Genomic DNA, 22,083 nt, shown 5'->3' with positions numbered 1-22,083 from the left:
TGAATGAACAGTGGCTTCTGTTGCTGGTCATCACATTGAATCACAATATAAATGCCGAACACTAACTGACGCTATATGATCTGGAAAGATGGATTCATAAGTTCACACTTTCACTTGATCTTACAAATCCAGCTGCCAAGGTAACTGCTGAGCAGGTGTTCATTCAGGAGCTTTAGTCACTTTTTGGTCACCAACACCTAATCACTGTTTAGGTAAGCTTCAGATGAGCAGCTAAAATTTCAAATAAATATAATGAATGCCGACACAACACCACACCAACTACACACCCATTTATACATGCATGCCCATGTGACTGCGGCCAGCTGCGAGATGATGATCCAGCTTACTGTACTCATCCTTTTCAATGATTTTAGAGGAGCGTATAGTAATTTTTTGCCGGGCTTCACAAGTGATCACCACCGGTATCTCTTGTTACCTCCACAGCTGGTGAGTTTGTTCATCACAAATCTTTGTGTGTGTTGCACCAGTTGTTTTTGTAAGGATGGATATGAAGGTGACGGTCACTCTTGTTCTGCCATCAACCCCTGCCTAAAGAGAAACCGAGGAGGCTGCGACACTAATGTAAGATTTGCTCTTTATGTGTGTGTTTGTCTATATTTTCTGTGTGTATGTTTGTATAGGAATAACTGTTGTGTTGATGAAGGTCGTTGGTAATTATAAGTGCTATGTCATAGGCAATTGGACGTGTTTCAGTTCCTTGAAGATGTTTCTTCTCTCATTTAAGAAGCTTCTTCAGTTCTTGATAACTTGAAGGAAGTTGCAGGCTTTTAAACTCTGTCCTTACAGAGTCATTAAGGACACGTGTGAGCTCTGAGTTTCAAGGGCGTTAGGGCCATTTGTGAGTCGGTGACCCAACGACAATGCTATGCTGAATTGCCTCCCTAAGCACCTTAATAACCATTCACACCTGGGCTCAACTAGCCCTAGCAGTGAGGTAACATAAAACAGGAAAAACTAAACTAAAACTCAAAACCATGACAGTCTGACTGTCAACTTAACATCTGCTTCAAACATCAGCAGTGTTGGATATGGAAATAGATTCATCAACAAAATCCAAATGTATAATATAGATAAGCTGCCATTTTCTGTGTTGTGTTTCTGGTGACTGCTAGTTTCAAAGCTGCATTCCTGTCTTTATAACATCCTCTCTCTCACCACCTTTCTCTACAGGCAGAGTGTGTCTACGAGGCTCCTGGCAGGGCATCATGCACGTGTGGTAAAGGTTGGACAGGTGACGGGACAGTTTGTGTGGAGATCAATAACTGTGAGACGGATAGTCGAGGAGGCTGCAGCCCCAACGCCAACTGCAACCACCTTGGACCTGGACAGGTCATTTACTAAGAATTAATGAGGAATGATAAACTGTTAACTAAACAGCTTAACACTTAATAGCATCTTCTTTATGCCTTTCTTCTCTCTTAGTCTTGTCTGTCGAGCACTCCTTGTCTCTCTGAAGAAAGACTAACTAACTAAGTCCATTTACTCTTTTGTTCTCATAATCTCCTTTTGAATATATGATCAATAAAGTAGTTACTTTTCAGCTGTCTGACAATAAATATTGTGTCTGTGTGTCTCCAGAGTGAGTGTGTGTGTAAAACGGGTTACATGGGAAACGGCATCGTGTGTGACCTCATTAATCCTTGCCTCAGGCAGAATGGAGGCTGCCATCAACTGGTAAACACACACACACACGCACGCATGCACGCACACACACATTGATTCATGTCATGTCAGCCACGAAAAAAGATTTGGTTATAGTAACTTTAACAGTATAACTAGGTCAGTGTTTGTCCTTGTTAATGTTTGGAGCACCGCCTTTGTTTGAAGGAAAAAAAATAAGCCAAATTTGTTCATTTTCATAATAGGAAATTGGTTTTCTTCTCGATAAACAGACCTCTGTTTTCTGCTGCAAAGTACACACAGACAACTTGTCACTGATAAATGAGCAACATTGGGAGGCTTACTTTAGAAATAATCCCCCTAAAGCTGCTTATTACCTCTAAACAAAATATTACTTTTGTATTACCTTCATACCAACCATATAAAAATAAAGACAAGAAATATAACAGGAAATATCAAAAAGATCAAGTTTATTTAATCTTGATACAATTGTTAGTCAATAAACACTTGGGTATTTGATTTCTCTGTAGGCCAGATTGATGTTTTATGACACTTGTGAAGCGTTTTTTACTAGATATATCTATAATTTGATTATTACCTATTGGAAGAAAATTTGCATCAGAGGGATATTTTCAGAATAAATGTCTCTGAATTCCCAACATATCATCAATAGAATATTTTGTGTCTTTCAGGGGTTTTGGGGGGTCCTGTTGTTGGGTGTGAGATGCACCCTCAAGGCAAATGTAGAGGAAACTCGAGAGATTTCTGGCCTCAGGCAAAATCTTACCTATATGTTAAAATCCAGTCCATGGCTTTATAGTCCCTTTGATCTGACTGCAACAGCAGGAGTCTGCTTTGTGTGTGTGTGTGCGCATGTCTCGCAGACTTGAGTTGATCTCCAGCTATAATAATCAAAGGAATAATCTTTTTTTCTTCACATCCTGCTGTTACTACGTTATCTTCAGAAGACATTATTCTCTTTATTGGGGTGAAGGGCTACTTTGTCTGGCAAGTGTCAGATTGATACTTTTACTATCAGGAGATGAAAGGGCCAATTCCCTGTCTCTGTGGAATTCAAAAACAAAACAGATCTGTCCTCCCCACAGAACTGAGAATTTAAAGAATGGCCCTCTGTTTTTTTAATTGTGGGTAAGGCTGACTTTGCTCTCACCACTATTGAGGGGATTTGGGAAACACAGAAAAGAATCACCACAAGCTTCCTAAAACTTTCCAAACATGCCTTAATTTTCACATAACTGACTTTTGAGTTTTTTGTTTTTTTCTTTTGGTGCCTCGAGCACCAGAAACCAAGTGCCGTCATTAGAGAAAAGGCAGATATCTCTATGGACAGTATCTCATACCCAAACAATCTAGATGGATAAATGGAACTACAGGCAAGCTTTGTAACTTTGAATTGGTAAACTATCCCTTTAGTGGCTGTAAATAGTAGAGTCCAAAGCATCCACAAACCAGTGTGCTCATCTCCTCCTGCCTCTCTTTCAGTTTCTGGTTATACTTTGGTGAAAAATAGTTCTCAGATCTTACCATTCATATCTGTGAAGTACCAGGACATTTATTTTGGAAAATTCATGTTGCTCTTTAGAGTAATTTTAGATTCTTTTCCCAACTTTCTGTGGTATTTCTTAATCTGAGGACCTTGATGTACAATATGATTGTGTTATTGGTGGTTGTTAGATTCAAATTGTTTTTTGTGATTACTGCAATGTCAGTAGGTCACATATGTCCCATGATCCCTCTATGTTGTACTCAGGCAAAGTGTGAGCAGAAGGAGAGTGGATCTCACACCTGTACCTGCCCTGATGGCTATGCTGGAGACGGATTCATCTGCTATGGATCATTAATGGATGTAAGCATTCAGACCAGTATAATATAGCGATGTAATCAAGTTGTTTTCCTTCCCATCATCAAGGCCCCATAACAATGGGTACCTGCCAAGTCCGATTCAGTGTTGATTAATTATGTATTCAACAGATTGAAATTATTCCTCACAAGCTGATTAACCTAACTGCTGGATGTTTTGGTAGAAAGCAGTTAAATTGGTTGCAATTTGATGCATCTCAAACTGAATAACAAGGGGGTTAGTGCCTTCCCTTTTAGTGAACACAGTACCAGCCTAGCTTGTTAATTTGTTGCCACTTTTAGTTAGTAGGCTTGATTCAGCTCACCTCATCTCCACCCACACTCTACCTCTTGGCTCATTTTTAGATTTAGCAGGAGTTTGACGGATTCAGCAGTGCCTGATTGAGCCCAGAGCCCTTGAGTAGAGAGAGTCTTTATCCAGACGTCTTTACAAACTGCTCAACATTGTACTTTTGTTCTGTATTATGCATTCACATTGCCCTCTTAGAACTTCCTGGAACTATCTGAAGTCTCCATGAATCAAGTCAATTGGCATTTTGAATTTCCATTGTTGCGACTCTCTACTCAAGGGCTCTGATTCTGCCTAACGCCTCATTCAGACCAAATCAGGCAGTGCAGTAAAAACGCAGGTCCTCCCATTTCTTTTGAATGAGCATAGTTTTTTTTACACTGCTGCGGTGTGGGCCACAACAGGTGCAAAAAAAAAAAGGAAACCTCTTGAAATTGTCTACGTAGACAAACAATTACACTGTGTCGAGCATGCTCTTAGCAGAGCAACATAGCAACAAGAGATGTTATTATTTGTACTGTGGAACCTGTGTCTGTCTACAGTGTCAGGTCTGACTAAATCCCATAATAATTGTGTGTCTGTGTCTGTAGGAGCTGGACATGGACATGAAGATGTACAGTTTCTACCGGCTGATTCAGGTGTGTAAGAACCAGACTCACTGCTCTATATATAGTTACTTAATTCAGATTTCTCTTTTAAAACTATATGGTCATCCTGTTTTGTTTTTGTTTTTTTAGCATAATGCTAAAATAAATTCAAACTAAGGAGCAATATACTTGGGCAGCCAAACTAATTTTTCCTGTGAGGATTAATGAAGTTTAACGAACCTAGCCTGTAAAATCAAGTTTATCTTTCAGTGTAGATGCTGTAGTAATGTAGTTTGTTAAAAAAAAATAAATAAAAGAAAAAAGAAATACCTCAACAACAATAAATATGAAATCTGTTGTGCTCTGTATGTTTTCAGAAATCCAGTCATACTGCAGAGGACCTGAGTGGGAACCTCACAGTGTTGGTTCCATCTAGAGATGCTCTGAGGAACATCACTTTATCTCAGAACTCATTCTGGACCAACCGACACCGCCTGCCTCACTTCCTGCGGTTAGTCACATAGTGGTGCTTGGAGTTTGTGTGTAAGGATCCAGAGCAAATGTCAGTTCTGTAAAGTGGCCATTAGTTACCTCTCTGTGTCGAGTACAGAGAGGACATGTTAAACATAGCTTGATACAAAGAAGAATAGATGTCACTCTTCACATCTGATTACCTAACAAAAGGATTCTGTGACTGCTTTATTTTCTAAAAAAAGATAACTATTATCGGCAAAAATGTGTTGCATTTTTTACCCGATGAACATCATCTCACCCAGCCTCACCCGTCCTACAGAGCTCACACAGGAGAGATGATCAAGTTACAGAAAATTTGTATGTATGGTAGCAAGTGTTATCAAAGATTTCCTTTGAGTCAACAGGTTAACTACATTAGATAGACATTATATCAGAAAATTATATCCACTTAACACTATGCTCAGAAGCTTGCTCCAGAGATACGATGTGCTGCCATTGTACATATGATGGCTGGTTGTTGTTCTGACATACAATTCCAGATAAACACAAACGAGCAACTTTATTTTATGATTTCAAGTCAGGATAACAGCTCTGTCACAGAAATAAATTTCCCCCTGCAAATCATAATAGAAGCAACATAAAAGTTTTCCTAAAGAGCTGACTCTGTACCCCAGCACTAACATAATTTCTAGCTTCCTCTCACCTCCAAGTAAAATCCCTGAATAATATCGAATATCATGAAAAGAGCAGGAAGGATCATTTTCAAGTTAACAAGCATGTCATGGATGTTGATTTATCTTTGTTTTCATCAACATTTATGAGGCTTTTTGCCTACAAATGCACAGGTGTTTTGCATCAACTTCAGGCTTGTTAAACTTGGACATGTGAATAGTAAACTCTTGCCATGAGTATAGTGCTGCAGCGAGCTTGATGTGGCCAACAAGTGCTCCCCAACAAATGTATAATTTCCGTTTTGATTAAGTGACATTTGGTAAAAACTAAATTGTGACCTTCACCTTTTTCCCGTCTTGGTTGTAGGGCCCATTTCCTGCCAGGATTCTACTCTAGAGAAGATCTTGACAGACTCGTGGGTAAAAAGCTGCCCACTCTGAACCCTCCGACCTACTGGGAAGTCACCAACAGCAGCGGGGTGAGAATGGGGTAATTGTGACAGACTGTCTGTAAATTTGGGTGGATTTAGTAAAACGCATATTTGTGAGAAGGTTGTGTGTGTAAATTCCCCTGATGTTCAGATGTACTGAGGAGATTGGCGCCATGCTTTGCACCAATTTGGTTTCTGTACGAGCACAAGCCTAGCAACCTCACAAGTATCCAAATCACAGTCAGCTTCCACCAGTCAACTGATCAAATAATTTGCAAACGACACACAAGTTTCCATCATCAAGGTAGGGGATTAGATTAACCTATTTTTTCAGCAAGTTTTCTCCTGGACAGTGCAGAGTTGTCATTTTGCCAGTTACACATGAAACAGGGTTTGTAAGATATGTACGAGCAAGACAAAGATCTCAGACACGGAAATAAACAGGGCGGCCGTTTTAAATGAGAGGTCATGAAAGCTACTCATGAATCCTTTCATATAAAGTAATTCCAATCAAAGTCTGAATAAAGGAGATTGCGCTGCGCTTGTCTGGAAGGTCTCTTGGTAAACAGGCTAAAGATATTTTCACATTTGTTTCTACGACATAAATACTTCAGACCTCTGAATAATTCAGGAAGCTTTGTAGTGGTGATGTTGAAATCATGCAGCGGTGACATGGTTTGTTTAAATCCTTAAACGCTAAATACGTTTATTACTTCTGAGATAAGCATCCTGAACAAAATGTACAAGTGTCATAAATTTTTTCTTCTGCAACAATTCAAAATCCTGTGGAAAATTCCCACAGGCTTTTGCTCTCTTCCAGGTTAGCCTCCAAAAACATGTCATCACTTCAGCACTCTCTTCTCACTGCTGAAAATCTCTGCTCTGTGATCTGAAGGTATTTCTGGCCTTTGGACAGAGCCAGGCTAGCTGTTTCCCCCTGCTTCCTGTACTTAATACACAGATATGAGATCAATATACATCACATTTAATTATCAGAACAAAAGAGAATAAGTGCAAGTAAATATTAAACCTTAAATTTCTACAATGATATAAACTGACCCACAGAATAAGCTGTATTATATTTAATATGTACTGCTGGTGGAGTTGAACTTCAGTCTCATTTAATGTTTTAGAAAATTAATTACTTATTATTACAGCATCTCATCATAGTGAGTTTCTGACCTCTGATAAAAGCCCTCTTATGAGCTCCTGCCTCAGAAAATCGGACATTAGTTACTCTTTCAAAAATATCTCAATCACACCTGAGATATTTTCAGACCTTGGATCAGAATCAGATAAAGTGTTGTTCTTTTGTTTCAGGTGGTCTGCATTGGAAACGCATCCATCCTCACCCCCAACCTGCCTGCAATCAATGGCTACATCCACATCATTGACAAGGTGAGAGTCAGCCACTTCACAGTCAGGGAGATCCAGAGTAGAGCAAACAACATTCTGCTGAAGTACTTCCTCACTGGAGGAAAGATCATGGGGTTGTTGAGGGCTGACCCTTTGGAGGCCCTAAACATTGAGTGAGATGTCTGTTCAGAGCCCAAAGGATACTAAAAGACAGCACCTACCCCAGCCACAGTCTGTTCACCCTGCTGCCATCTGGCTAAAGATACAGAAGCATCCGCTGCCGTCCCACCAGAATACAGAGCAGCCTCAATCCTCCATACTCCATTTCATGAAGTAGATGTCTTTTTAATGTAGTATAGAAAAATTAAAACCAGGCTTTGTTTTTGAAACCCGTAGTGTTGTCAGCGTGACAGATAAATTCCTCTTGTACCTCCTATTTAAAGCAAGTTTCTGAGTGAACCTGATATCCTTTTTGTTTGTGTCATTGTTTGGGTGTGGTCAGATTCTGGCCCCGTCACGCTCAGACCTCCCCCCAGAGCCCCCCACACTGATGGCCTTCCTGAACTCTTCTTCCAACTTTACTCTGTTCAGACAGTACGCCCTGGTAAGATATCTGTCTCCCTGTCTTTCTGTATGTCCATCTGTCCGTCTTAACACAATCTTGTTATTTTTGTGTGTGTCGTTGTGAGTGTCTTATTGTGAGTGGATGTGTGTTTATTTTCACAGTTGTACAATCTGTCAAATGATCTGGGTTTGGATGATTTCACCCTCCTGCTGCCAACAGATGATGCCATCAGGCAGCACCTCAGCAGGACCAACACCTCTCTCCTGGTAGGTCCACACACACACACACACACACACACACACACACACACTCCACTGTGATCAGAATAACACAAAAACTGAAGTTTTCACTTATCACTTCGTTCTTCAGTCTGACATGCTGTTCATTTAAGCTGTTCATGGTTATTTTGTTTTTGCCAATCAGCAACCTAGCTTGTCATGTTAATGGCAGAAATAACTTGATTTAACAGTTGTTTTTTTATGTAAGTTTATTAACAACAACCAGTACAGCTGCAGGCATCTCATCCACACTTAGAGACATTTTTCTGGCTCTGTTACGTAATGATGACATTCTTAGTTCCACCAAAAATGCTCTAATTGGTCTCATCAGTTAGTTGTTTTTCCAACTGGGGAACTGAGCTGAACTTTAAAACACTTCTTCTGTTCAGGACTCTGATGTGTTCAAGTACCATGTGATTCTCAATGAGCTGCTCTTCCCCGACCACCTGTTTGACGGCACGTTGAAAAGTACAATGCTGGGCATCGACTACCAGGTCATGTTCCACCTAAACAACGACAACAAGGTACTGTAACGGTAGCTGGAACAGCATAAGCTTCACTGTCTTTTGACCAACTTTCCAGTGTTGTCTCATATCAGAAAAACACCCAGCTAGGAATGTTTGAGAGGGCTTTTGAGCTGTAATGGTTTATGCAGAAGTAATGGTTAATCTATGTGTTGCATGAACATATCTGCAAATCTTAAGTCATTGTTTAGCTATTGTACATGTTGGACATGACGGTTGGTCTTTGTTGTATTTGTCCCACCCCTCCTCTACTGTGATTGGATGGCACAACGGCTCCTGGTGACCAGAAAAAAAAACACCTCATGAACTGTGCTCAGAACAGAATAGATGCTTAGTGCCTCATCAAGCTGCTGGAGTTTGTAACATAGTGTAAATATTTGCACACAACTGGTATCTACCATTTTGCATTCCGATCAGTTTCTGAATAGAGTTCCTTCTGAGCAGAAATTGTTTTCACTTCATGCATTTTTGGCCGAAGTAAAATGAATTTGGTGGTCAAGAGTCATTTCCTCAAATATTTACCCGGTAAAGTGTTCAAGGGCATTCAAGCACATCTAAGAGTCAGCTGCGAAACAGCAGAATTAATATAAGAAACAAGTAAACTCACATTACCTTTTTCACAACATCCATTTATGTACCATTCATCGTCTGAGTTTGATTTTATAACATCATTGATTGTCAATAAAATGCTTCCCGGCAGCAGACAGTCAGTTTGAGGATGAACTCTTCTCTGAGGAGAGTTCTTGCTCACTGCTGCATTATTCAGGTGATGATAACAAAACTTTGACAGAAAATTTAACCTTCCAAAATGCTGACTGTAATGGACTATTTATATACAGCAAGCTTTAAATCTCAGCAAGTTAATTTTAATGGAAAGTAACCCAGTGGCTGCCTGGAAAGAGGGAATTTGATCTAAAAAATGATGGGATGATTGGAAAAAGCGAGCTTTTTTATTTGTTTGTGCTATAATGCATAAATATTTAGTCAGGCGGAGTAAAGATTCTGATTAGTTTTTCCTCCTCTCGTCCTCCAGACGGTTGTGAATGAAGTTCCTCTTGACGGCAGTTTCATTGAGACCCAGACCGGCATCATCATAGTCCTCCCTCAGGTCCTCAAAGTCCACCGCAACAGATGCAGTAAACTGGTCACCACACAAGTCAATGTAAGGATGGAGGGAGTGAAAAATCAATGGATGGATGGATGGATGGATGGATTGTTTGATTCATTGATTGATTGATTCCAACCCTTTTTTCTCCCTCTCTGTCTTTGTCTCCAGGGAAGGTGTACAGACTGTGAAGGACCACCTCGATGCTTATTCAGCTACAAACCAGTAAGAAGGCTCTTAGTTATCAGGGAGTGGCCACAAAAACATGAACTCCCTTTCAGCATTCCCCAGAAACACAAACTACTGTGTCAAAAGTGATCACAGGGATGAATCACCTACCAGATTCTGACATTCACAAACTAAAGCTTGCGAAGACGAGATAATGTGCAATCATGCCGTGTCTGTCAGGTGCTGCTGTTATTATTTGCACTGCACTGAAAATAAGCTTTGTCTTTGTGTCATGTCTTTACTTCCTGAGCTGATTTAACTGACAAACTGAAGTCAAAGTTGTGTTTATGGCCTTGTCCTCTTTAAATCTGTCATCTAAATATGTTTCTGCTGTGTTTCACTGCAGATCAGAGAACAGTTTCCAGCCAACATGAGATCCAACTGTAGATACAGGAAGCGAATCGGATCCAGGAGGAAGTCGGTGCCAGGCTGTGTCATCAAATGTCTTAAGTTCATGACGGTATGCAGACACTCATACTAGGACTTTAGTTCTACAAATATAAAACTGTCTCTGAGTCAGGAGTCAATCTAATTCACTTATACCGACAACCACTAATCATTTATTGCTTATTGTCAGAAGAATTAACTCTCACATAAGTAGTTCATTTTCATTTTTATCTTAGTCTCTGTGCTAGCTTATCCTAAACTCTGACAAAGATATTTTTGTCTTACAATTTCACTTCTAGTATTAAACTTCTAGTAACATTATTCTAATGACTGCAAAGTCTGCGACTACTTGCAATAACGAGCTGATGTTAGTAGTAGTTCTACTACTGGTGGTTAGTGGCAGTAGCTAAAATTAGCTTCTCCTATACTACTACACCCTCCTATAGTTTAACTGAATCTTAGCTTGGAGTACAGTGCTTTGTGATTAGAATCTTTAAAATCAGTAACAATTTTTGGATTATGAAGACCACCACTCTGGGTAGGAGCTGCATCAGTCTAAGTGATCAACCAATGACTCTCGATTGAAGTGTAGAGGGAATACTCACAGGGAATCAGAATCAGAATCAGAAAAGCTTTATTGCCAAGTACGATTTTACACATACGAGGAATTTGTTGTGGTGAAACAAGTCATTAGTCAGCCAAAACGTTGTTGAGCAATAAAGATCAACTGCTCTGGTTCTGCAAAGACTGAAATACAATTGGATATGACTTTTTGTTGTTTTTATATAATTATTAGTTATTATTAATTTATGTTAATTTTCTTCCTCTTAAATAAAAGGTAAATCATTTTATTTCCTGGTGTTACACATTGCTCTTGCTCACGTCCAAAGACCAAGGACATGTGAGTTGTCAGAATGAAGGCGTAATACATATTTATATAATAAACACTAACAACAAAACATCACTTTACCAAACCGATAAAGTCAGCAATGTTAGGATGTTACGACGACGACGATGATGATGATGATGATGATGATTCTCATCATGGTCCATCCTGCAGGATCATTCCTGTTGCCCTGGTTACTACGGCCATGAGTGCTTCAAATGCCCCGGAGACGTTGGCAGCTGGTGCTCCAATCATGGGGAGTGTCAGGATGGTAACAGTGGTAACGGGGAGTGCCGTTGCTATGAGGGTTTCCATGGCACTGCGTGTGAGGACTGTGAGCCAGGACGGTATGGAGTCAACTGCTCCTCTAGTGAGTAACACACACACACACACACGCATGCATGCTCTCATCCTGTCAGAAACACTCAGTCTGCTATGATGTACCACAAGGGGTCAGAAATACAAGGTAAATCCAGATTTGCTGTCTTGTAAACCGACAGTCACTTATTTATTGTGCATCAAAACTTATTGTAATGACAACATTACCATGGGCAAATGACAGTATGTCACAAATTTAAGGGCTGTTTATTATGTCTCATATTGAAACCGAGCTCATGAGACAAATACACCTGCAAGTCTAACAAACCTAAGACTAAAGAACCCAAGCAGCTGACGCAATACCAACAAACCTGCAAAGTTTAGAAACTTGGACACTAACAAACTTATGAAGATAACATGCATGCTAGGCTAAAATCTCATGAGGCTAACACATTTCTAATCTACCACAAAAACCTCAGGACAGTAACAGTCACAAAATTAACACTCTTAACACATTTGTAGATTAACAAACCCATGACGTTCCTGAGGCTCACAAACCAACAACAATATTATGTGGCTAACCAATGATGAAAAGTCTCTGAGGCTGCTGTCTGCTTTCACAGTTCATGTGTTTGTGTTGCAGAGTGTGTGTGTGACCATGGGAAGTGTGAGGATGGTCTGGCAGGAAGTGGCAGGTGCATGTGTTATAAAGGCTGGAAAGGAGCTTCCTGCTCTGTAGGTAAGACAAACACAAACACACCTTCACGCGCACACTGAAATGTAACTACACTTCATACCCTGGCCTCGCTTCAAATCTTTGTGTGTGTATCTGTCACAGAGATTAAGGATGACGCCTGTGGAGGTGGGTGTGACGAGAACGCAAAGTAAGTCCTCCTGTTGTTGTGCCTACAGCTGGTTGTGTGTGAGTGTATGTGTACACATGAGTGTGTGTTACAATTCAGATATATCAGAATACATGAAAAGTCCTACCTGGCTAGAGCTGCAACAATTTATTGATTAATTGATTAGTTAACTGTTAATCACCAACTATCTTGATAGTCCGTTAACCAGTTTGAGTATTTATATATGAAAACATATATATAATATATATTTATATATATATATATATATATATATATATATATATATATATATATATATATATATATATATATAAAATAACATGTCTGTCATATTGTATTGTTTCTGTCTTATGTGACGTCATATTTTATGTGTTGTATCGGATCGTATCATCGCATCGTCATGTCATGGGAAAAACACAAATCACCGTATTTCATTATTATATGACATTTCTTTTCTACCAAAGTACTAATTGATAATTTAAGAAAAAAATCAGCAGATTAATTGAAAACTTAAATAATCGTTTGTTATAGTCCCACCTGGCTGTCTGAAATGATTCACCATCTAATGTTTAGTATTTTGTAGTGTTGTCTAAATGTCTAGCAAAACTTGTTAAAATCTTAGTTGGAAGACAAATACAGTTGATCATACAAGAAGCCTTCAAGGTTCCCACTGAGAGATAAACACCAGCATGCATTGCATCCACTGGCTAAGTTAATTAGTTACACATATGAAGTATAATGTAATCCAATAAAATAGCTCGACAGTCAAGCAGGTGAAAATTCCACTTCATGTTTATTATCATGGTCATAGTGAGCTGTGGAGTTCTACTGAATGCATTACATTGAAAGGAACATGTGAAGTCAAGCTTGAAGTCGCTTTATAAATTCAGCATATACAAGTAGGTATGTACATCACTGTTTAATAATTGGAAAAACACAAGATGAATAGTTTCAAACTCTTAATGAATTCATTTGGGCTGAGCTAAGCTTATTCATGTCTCTTTCACATCATATGTTGTCATTTAAATCTACCTGTAGTTTCAAAATATGCACATGGTGTCATTTTCCTACAGCAAAGAGGATGCAAACCTTTAAGTTGGATTGTACTACACTGCTCTGTAATTGCAGAAACACAGGGGAAAAAAGTTCTTGACAACCTGAAAACATTTTAGATAGATTAAATTCAACTTAGCTCAACTGATTGTTATTATTCAGGCTATTTTCACATCATCTATATCAGGGCGCCAGACTTACATTTTTACACTGGTTGTTGCTGTGCACAGTTTTCATTCAGGTGCAGCACATAATGGAAGTTCACCCAATAAAGCATTTTAATTAAATTTCAAACAACAAATTAAGTAAATTGATTGTTAACGGAACTAAAGGGACAGATAAATGTTTTATAAATCACAGCACATGTAATGAGAAATTCTAGTAACAAAAATATTTTAATTTATTTTTCTAATTCCGACCTGCTGAACATCTTAATATACAAATGAAAATGTTTAGTCACACTTGACAGATTTTTTGGGCTCATGTGCTCGTGTGGATCCCCTGGGACTGTAATTTCAAACATTTCTTTGAAAGTTGTCTTATTAATTGTGAGCTGAAGTATTGATTAGTATCAGTATATACAACAATGTAATGCACTCTTCAGATATACAGATGGACAGAGAATATTGCTAGACTTTAAATGTGGCAAAATGGAGGCAGGTTCAAATCAGGTTGATCGCTGCTGTCAGATTCATCATGATGTGTCACATAGTTATTTTTAACGGTTTGTCCTCTGCTGCAGCTGTATAACAGGTCCAGCGGGTACAGCTGCTACCTGTGTTTGTGTGGCTGGATATGTAGGCAATGGAACTCACTGCAAAGGTAAAAATGTTGACACACAAACACACACACACACACACACACACACACATCCTATACAAATGTTAAATATTATATCTGGTTTAATGATTTTTTTTTTCCTCTCAGAGCTGGATATGTGCAGCTGGTCTAACGGTGGATGTTCAGAGTTTGCCATCTGCACAAAGGTCTCAGCAGGAATGAGGACCTGTACCTGTAAAGAAGGGTACACTGGGGATGGTGTCGTCTGTCTGGGTATGTAGTCTTGACCCTTGACCTCTGATCCCACAAGCTTAGCCTGAACTGAAATCTTGAAATATTATTTATGAAGAAACAGAAATTTGTTAAAAAGTTATTAAATACTCTATGAAGCATTTGAAGGGTCATGGTTGCAGTGTTTTTTTTTGTTGCTTTTTTTGTTTGTTTTTTTGCATTCCGGCTGATTCATGAAAATAGTTGGTGTGTTGATCTAGTCCACTTATACTGTACAACTCTGTAGATAGTACAGAATTCACTGATGATGGGAGACTTCACATGCTGCATTTATTGCTCATCACTCCTTCCAAAAGCTCAGAAAGTATACGGCTGCTCTTTCTGGCTGTGATGTTGGAATCTGTGGCTGTGGATATGGTTCATACTTGGGCCATCGCTAAAGCAATGGTTGAATCTATAATGCTATTAATATGGCTGGGATTGAAAAAAAAAATGTTTGTCTTAGTTTAGCACAAAGCAGGGGGAACCACATCCAAGCACACTCAAGCTATATTCTTTACTTGTTGTGTCATAACAATTAATTTCCAATGTGTTGTGTGTTCACAGGGGTTGATGGTTGTCTAGTCAACAATGGAGGCTGCCATAGAAATGCAGACTGTTTCAGAACCGGCCCCAACATTGTAAGACAACACTGTGCTGCAGTAAAATGTCAGATTTTCATGGCACACACTGTTAGACCTGATCAAACACACAAGTCATCACTGTACCTGCGACTCTGTTCAGTTTCGTTCGGGTGAGGGCACGTCAGATCAAGTTTCAGGAGGGTTCTGTTTAAGTGAGGACCAAAAAGCAACTTGGAGCTTCCTTAAAGTAAACTTTAGTTTTTCGTAATCTTGGTATTATTTTTTATAGTTCTGGCAGCCAGTCCTGTTGGTTATGTTTTTAATTTGCCAAGTCAGAGTACGTCCATGTGAAGCTGGTTGAAGTTGTCTTTTCTTTTCGGATGTATTAGTGAGACCAAAACGCTCCAACAGTTTACAAATTTTTTATTTAACCAAATTATTTGCATGCCAAGTTTACCAACAGGCAGAGTGAGCAGCTGGTGCCACTTAGTCTGTGCAAATTCTATATTTGTTCAGGTGTATGTATATCTTAAAAACAATATTAACAAATAATGAGGGCATAAGGTGACACTGTTATTTTCAGGATTTTGTGATTAAATACATATTTAAATACTTTTTTTATTACTTAGTTATTATTTGAGATCTCATTCTGATTGTATCTATGTTTGATAAATTGCCCTCTACTGGCCACGAGAGATTGTTAACATTATCCTGTTTAAATTATGATGTTGCTGGATTGCTGAAATATTAAACTATTTTTGTCATGTTTCTAAGTTAAAAAATCTTTCAGATCATTAAGCTTTATGATAAGCTTGTGATTTTTTTGACATACATAACCTTTTATCTTAGCTTGTACAGATTTCAGGGATATGTCACATTTGAGGATACTTCAAGAAATGACATCACAATAATCACAAATACAATGTAGGCACTGGCAGATTATTTCTTTTGAGTTCAAGAGTCTTGAAAGGTGTCCTTGAGTATTGTGTATTATTATTATTTAGTCTTAAGACCCCACCTTGTTGAGGGGCCCAATGTCAAAAATCTTCAAATCACTTGTTTTGTTTGACCAGCAGGTTGTAAAAGACACAATTTTTGGAAAAAAAAAAAACTTTTCTCAGTAGTACCACGTTTGCATCTTCAAAGAGTGAGTGGCTGATTTACTGCTGAAAATCAGGATTTAGGTAGAATTGGATATTTGATTTGTTGATTGGCAGCTGTGGCTCAGGGGTAGAGTCAGCTTCTTGTTATCACAAGGTCGCTGGTTCGATTCCCCTTGTCTGTATGTGGAAGTGTCTTTGGGCAAGATACTAAACCCCAAATTGCTCCTGATGTGCTGGTCGGCACCTTGCATGGCAGCCACCGCCATTAGTGTATGAATGTATGTGTCAATTACTATAAATCGCTTTGGACAAAAGCATCTGCTAAATGCCCCAAAATGTAAAAGATGGATGAATTTATTGTTTCACTAACAAACTGTTTCCTTACTGTTTTGTCGTCTTTAGACGGCCTGCAGGTGTCGGATGGGCTTTGGTGGACCGGGGAGGTACTGTTACCCTGTCAACCCCTGCCAAAGTGTATGTACACTGTATGTGTCATTTTGCCGATTCTTCTGCCAGCCATCTGTTGTATTCTGCACTACTGCAAGATACTGATATTTGTTTTCTTATAAAAAAATAAACAAACATGAGAAACTGAAGTGAGAACAACTGGAATTAAGATGGATGACTCGGTAGTCAGAAACATGATCAGTTATTGTATCAGAAAGGAAAATGGTTTTAGGGTTGTCAATGCCTGTCCTGTATCAGTGATTTAAGGTTGTTTGTGTGTGTGTGCGTGTGTGTGTGTGTGTGTGTGTGTGTGTGTGTGTGTGTGTGTGTGTGCGCGCGCCCACAGGACAATGGTGGCTGCAGTAAGCATGCTCGCTGTGAGTATTTTGGTAATGGTCAAAGGAACTGCACCTGCCTCAGAGGTCACCTGGGCGACGGCTTCGATTGTCGGGGAAGCACCCACAATGTGAGTCACATGACCTCTGATTTCTCTCTGACTTCTGACCCCCAGTTGCCACACCCCCTCCCCCTAACAGGAGGTTTCATTGTCTCTCTGTCTTACAGGAAGTGTTTCGCCAGCCAGAGAACGCCTTCTTTCGTCGGATGTTTTCAGTGAGTCATATTAAAACCCGTGTTTTATTAAAACTGAACTTAGGTGGCACAAAGCTTAGGGACAAAAAATGACATGATAGGAGCGCCATTTAGCTCAGTTGGTAGAGTGGGCGTTGTCCTCGCTGCAGCAGCTCCGGGTTCAAGTCCAGGCCTGGAGCCCCTTGCTGCGTGTCACTCCCCTTCTTTTTCATCCTGTTTCCTGTCACCTCTTAAGCTGTTCTATCAATCAAGCCAAAAAAATACTATAAAAAATGACAGTTTAATAAAATTATAAATAAATGAATAAATGCAGAAATAAAAAACTGCAGAAATAGATAATGAAATGCATATAGCAAGGAAATCAATCAGTAAATAACTGCAGAAATGTATAATAAAATTAATTAGATAAGTAGATACTTTCAGGGTTTTGTCCTTAGGATGGACAAGTTTCTCCCTCAGCGTGTTTGTAGGTTTAAGGTGAACTGGGATTTAATGTTTATTGAAGATCCTTCTGAGTTTTTCAGATGCTCTTGCAATATAGGAAATAATGATGTTACGTTTTCCCATCTCCTCCTCTGTATCTGCTCTGGACCTTTCAGAGGTTTTGACAAAGGTCCAGTTTGGGAAGCCACAGGTTTTACGTGCTCCCCTGATGTGCTTCTGTTCCTTGTCCTTTCCCCATGAGGATTAGCAGGGATAGCTATCACTTAAACACTTCTTGTGTATTAAGGAGCTGCAGAGTTTATTTATGGTCAAACTGTAACCTGAACTTTTCATTTACTGCCACTGGACAACTTCTCTGCTGAACTTTCCCTCTGCTCCGGTCGCTAACACCGGTCTGCTCTGATTAAAGTCACTGTTCATATTTGTACTTCTGTTGCTCAACCACTCAGACACTCGTGCACTGCCCTATATCTAAATAAAGGAGTCGCACTGCTTTTATTATCCCTACTGGAGGATAATGTCTGACTCCATGATTACTATATTATAATCAACAGCTTAAATTAAGAGCCTCTGAGCACAAAATGTAATTAATTGTCAAAAATCCCAAACATTATGTTTTACCATAATTTCCAGGAAAAATAGGAAATATAATAAAAATACCAAAATATACTGGAGGGGGTCTTTAGATAAAAAAATATAAACATATTACTTTTCTGAAAACTGTTGTGTTTTTACATTTATTTATTTATGTATGTATTTATCTATGCATTCAGTTTTGTATTTGATTCTTAATTTCTGCATTTAAATGTTAGTATGTTTTATTATTATCTATACAATATCATCTATTATGTCATTTTTTTGTCCTTCATATCTTACACAAGAAGCAAGAAGCTCGAACTGAAATCAGTATAAAGAATTTGTTTTGACCTGTGTTGAGTTAAGGCTTTATTACTAAAACGATTATATATTTAGATTTATATATTTCAAAAGGAACTTTTGGTGCCCAGTTTAGCTCCTGAGAAATTGTTTCTGTAGTTCGTTCTTGTGATCTTTCAGCCCAAAAGGAGCTTAAGTTGCACTCGCTTTGTGATACAGGCTCATCTGTCGTGACAGAAGTTAGTCTTGTTTTCTTTGTGTTTCTCAGCAATCGGGGATTCGTGGTCTTTATGGCGACGGACCGTTCACTGTCTTCAGCCCTGTAGAGCAAAGCAACAACGACTCCTCTGTATGTGCATCTACTGTTTGTATCTTATCTAATGTAACAATAATTATATGAATAGTCTTATCCCGTGTTTTTGTTCATCCTTAAGATTCAGCGTCTTACCTAAAACAAACTATGCCGCCATTAAACCTGAATCACAATAAGTCAATATTTTACTGTGAGTCACCAGTCCGCAATATGGTTCCTGGTGCCTAATGTGTACTGTACATCACTGACTTGTGAGTGTGTGTGTGTGTGTGTGTGTGTGTGTGTGTGTGTGTGTGTGTGTGTGTGTGTGTGTGTGTGTGTGTGTGTGTGTGTGTGTGTAGTATCAGCAATGGGACCGGTCTGGTCGTCTTGCTGAACTAGTTCGGTACCACATCGTTTCCTGTGAAAAGTTGACCTTGGCTGACCTGAAAACCACCAAGCACGCTGTCTCAACGTCGGGACACATGCTGAGCTTCAGCGTGCAACAGGTGATACACACAGACAAAGCACAGCCACACACACACACACACACCATAATGCCTTTTCAAAGACTGACTAAACAAATAAGTGTTGGATTGGATTATACAGAGTATTGATCAGTTTATTACAGCAAAAGTCAGCCCCCTCTGGTAGACAATCATTGGATCTCATTTCAGGAAAAAAAAAATATTTTGGTTGGTGTTCATGATTTATATTGAGTGAGGAAAATGCAGTTCACTGAGAAGTTACATGCAAAATTAAATAACATTTTCAGGTTTTGATTAAAGGAAATAGTAGGAATGGATCATAGTACAAGGACCAAGTAAAGAACAGGGTTTTTCAATTAAAGGGACAATATATAGTTTTGGAAAATAACTCAGAATTTCAATATTTACAATACCAATGAGATAATAATACACACTCGGAAATATTTATTTTTCCAGAACTAAATAAAACATGCTGTTCTCAGAGGAAAATACGGTCCTTAGAACACTGTGTAAAGCTAAAAAAGGTGGCGGAGTCTGCCAAATAAGACAACAACATAAAACAAACTGAATAAACAAACTGATTTTAGTTTAGATAGTTTAGGCATTAAAAAAAACAGTCAATGAAGATTCTTTTCTTCAATGTATTTATCAAAGCATCATCATGCCCCTTTAAACAAACAGTGAGTTACATCCACTAGACTATGTTTACCATTTACCAGTGCTTCAGCGTTTTTACAGTGTCTGTCTACTGCAACAGGGCCAGAATCAAACATTTCGCAGGAGGTGAGTGACTAAGTGTGATTTTCAGTGGAGTATATCTTTAGTAGCTCCACATGGAACAGGTTGTCATGGAGCTGTTAGCAGACAGTGTGACCTCTGATAACATGTGTGGCTTTTTATAGCTCAAAACGACTCAGGTCAGTCGTCAGATAACTGTTGAAAGTGCTGAGTATGCTTGAGTTAAATTAACTGTCTCTGTCTTCATCTGTCTCACAATCCACCTTTACACTCACCTCATCTTTGTCTCTACCTGTCTGCCTCACCTCTCACTCTCTCCATCACTGTCTCTCTCTCCCTGCAGGGTTCCGTCTGGGTCAACAACAGATCGAGGATCGTGAAAAGTGATTACACCACATTTAACGGTGTCATTCACCACATTGACACGATGTTGATGCCCTATAGGCTGCAGGACAAACCAAGCGTCAAGTCTAACACAGTGCGCTGAGTTTGATTGAAATTAATATATGATCTATGATCAATCAGACTTGAGAGACAGGCAGTGTGACCCCTCTCTCTCTCTCTCTCTCTCTCTCTCTGTTTAGATGAACCTCACATCAGCGGCTGTCTTTTATGGCTACACCCGTTTCTACAAACTCGTGGAGGTACAAAAAAAAAGTATCAATAACCTCGATATCAATACATGCATTGTTTTTTCCATTCAGTTTAATATTGCACAGTATTCTGAGAGTTAGCCATATATTACTCATAAATGTAAACATGATTATTGATATAAATATGTATGAGATCTGACTTGGTATACTACATTTTCTACTGCATACTATACAGCACTGGTCTGTACTGTGTACTCATTCTGCAGGATGCAGGGTTACTCCCGGTGCTCAGGATGTCCGTCCACCAGCCTTTCACAATGTTTTGGCCCACAGACGAGGCTCTTAACTCCCTGCCAGCTGAAAGACAGCGCTGGCTTTCCAGCCCCGACCACCAAGACCTAGTGGCTGCCCTTGTGAAGGCTCACATCATACGCAACTCCAAGGTAGGAGGCGGAGCAAGAGTAAGAAGGCAGTGGGGAGGTGGCCAGATCAATATAAGAGTAGTTCATACTCTGATATTTAAAAGTGACTTTTTTCATATAAAAAGTTGAATTTGAAAAGTTCAATACAGGAATAAAGGGAAAAAAGCCATCAGTACCGCTCTGCAAACTACGTAGCAAAGACAAAGATGGCACTGAGCCACAAGCAGGTCAAACCTTGGCTCGAGTGATTAATCTGTTATCAAAGTAGTTGCTGGTTAATTGCCTCTCAAATGATTAATCCCTTGAACAGCTCTACACCTGTGATCAGTGAAACGAGGGGTTTAAATTTGGTTGCGGTCTACAAACTCACTGCTAGTCTGTGTGTGTGTGTTTGTGTGTGTGTGCGTGCTTGCATGTGCGTGTGTGTGTGTAGGTGATGGGTCTCAGTCAGCCGGATAAATACTCGTCGTATCGCACCATGCACGGATCCACCATCAAGTACAGCTGTGACAAGACCCTGGTGGTAAGAAACAGTCACACACATATCAAACAACCGGTCATTTTGGCTTCTGTATCTGGCTGTTGCTATAGTAACTGATGTTGTATCATGTTACCATGGTGAAGTCGGATAGTGTTTCATACTGACGGCAACAACTACCTGGATCCTCTCAAAAGTTTTTAGTTCAGTGCTGGTCCATTTCATGCTCACGCCGACTAATTGCCGAAGTGATTGAGATTGACAAGTGACTCATTGATTGGTGATGTCTTCCTGCTTTGTCAGCACCTCATGGACCCACAGAGGAAAATCGATATTGTGTGACTGACAACAGGTCATGCTGTCCTGAACAAGATGTTTGTTTATCTTCACTGTTACCAAAGAGAAATAGAGAAAGTAACTGTAACTGGACTTCACTTGTC

The 22,083-nt window shown here is 39.3% G+C and overlaps 1 protein-coding gene across 3 annotated transcripts in view; it reads left to right on the top strand.

Moving 5' to 3' along the window:
- stab1 (stabilin 1) overlaps positions 1-22,083 on the top strand; it is a 62,667-nt gene that overhangs the window by 21,735 nt on the left and 18,849 nt on the right. For all 3 annotated transcript variants that reach the window (XM_037100646.1, XM_037100648.1, XM_037100647.1), the window contains 29 exons: positions 489-582; positions 1,192-1,350; positions 1,600-1,695; positions 3,413-3,508; positions 4,402-4,449; positions 4,776-4,909; positions 5,911-6,022; positions 7,295-7,372; positions 7,833-7,934; positions 8,057-8,161; positions 8,563-8,697; positions 9,731-9,859; positions 9,974-10,027; positions 10,377-10,490; positions 11,478-11,673; positions 12,265-12,360; positions 12,460-12,505; positions 14,280-14,359; positions 14,465-14,590; positions 15,155-15,228; positions 16,677-16,748; positions 17,068-17,187; positions 17,286-17,333; positions 18,901-18,981; positions 19,287-19,433; positions 20,494-20,628; positions 20,735-20,794; positions 21,010-21,186; positions 21,599-21,688. In XM_037100646.1, coding sequence (XP_036956541.1) covers positions 489-582; positions 1,192-1,350; positions 1,600-1,695; positions 3,413-3,508; positions 4,402-4,449; positions 4,776-4,909; positions 5,911-6,022; positions 7,295-7,372; positions 7,833-7,934; positions 8,057-8,161; positions 8,563-8,697; positions 9,731-9,859; positions 9,974-10,027; positions 10,377-10,490; positions 11,478-11,673; positions 12,265-12,360; positions 12,460-12,505; positions 14,280-14,359; positions 14,465-14,590; positions 15,155-15,228; positions 16,677-16,748; positions 17,068-17,187; positions 17,286-17,333; positions 18,901-18,981; positions 19,287-19,433; positions 20,494-20,628; positions 20,735-20,794; positions 21,010-21,186; positions 21,599-21,688 — 3,004 coding nt within the window. The remainder of the gene's footprint in view (positions 1-488; positions 583-1,191; positions 1,351-1,599; positions 1,696-3,412; positions 3,509-4,401; positions 4,450-4,775; positions 4,910-5,910; positions 6,023-7,294; positions 7,373-7,832; positions 7,935-8,056; positions 8,162-8,562; positions 8,698-9,730; positions 9,860-9,973; positions 10,028-10,376; positions 10,491-11,477; positions 11,674-12,264; positions 12,361-12,459; positions 12,506-14,279; positions 14,360-14,464; positions 14,591-15,154; positions 15,229-16,676; positions 16,749-17,067; positions 17,188-17,285; positions 17,334-18,900; positions 18,982-19,286; positions 19,434-20,493; positions 20,629-20,734; positions 20,795-21,009; positions 21,187-21,598; positions 21,689-22,083) is intronic.

The sequence above is a fragment of the Acanthopagrus latus genome, chromosome 6 (assembly GCF_904848185.1).
Source record: "Acanthopagrus latus isolate v.2019 chromosome 6, fAcaLat1.1, whole genome shotgun sequence".
NCBI classification, from domain to species: domain Eukaryota; kingdom Metazoa; phylum Chordata; class Actinopteri; order Spariformes; family Sparidae; genus Acanthopagrus; species Acanthopagrus latus.
Note: the sequence above shows the minus strand (reverse complement) of the source record. Positions and strands in the feature narration are given on the sequence as shown.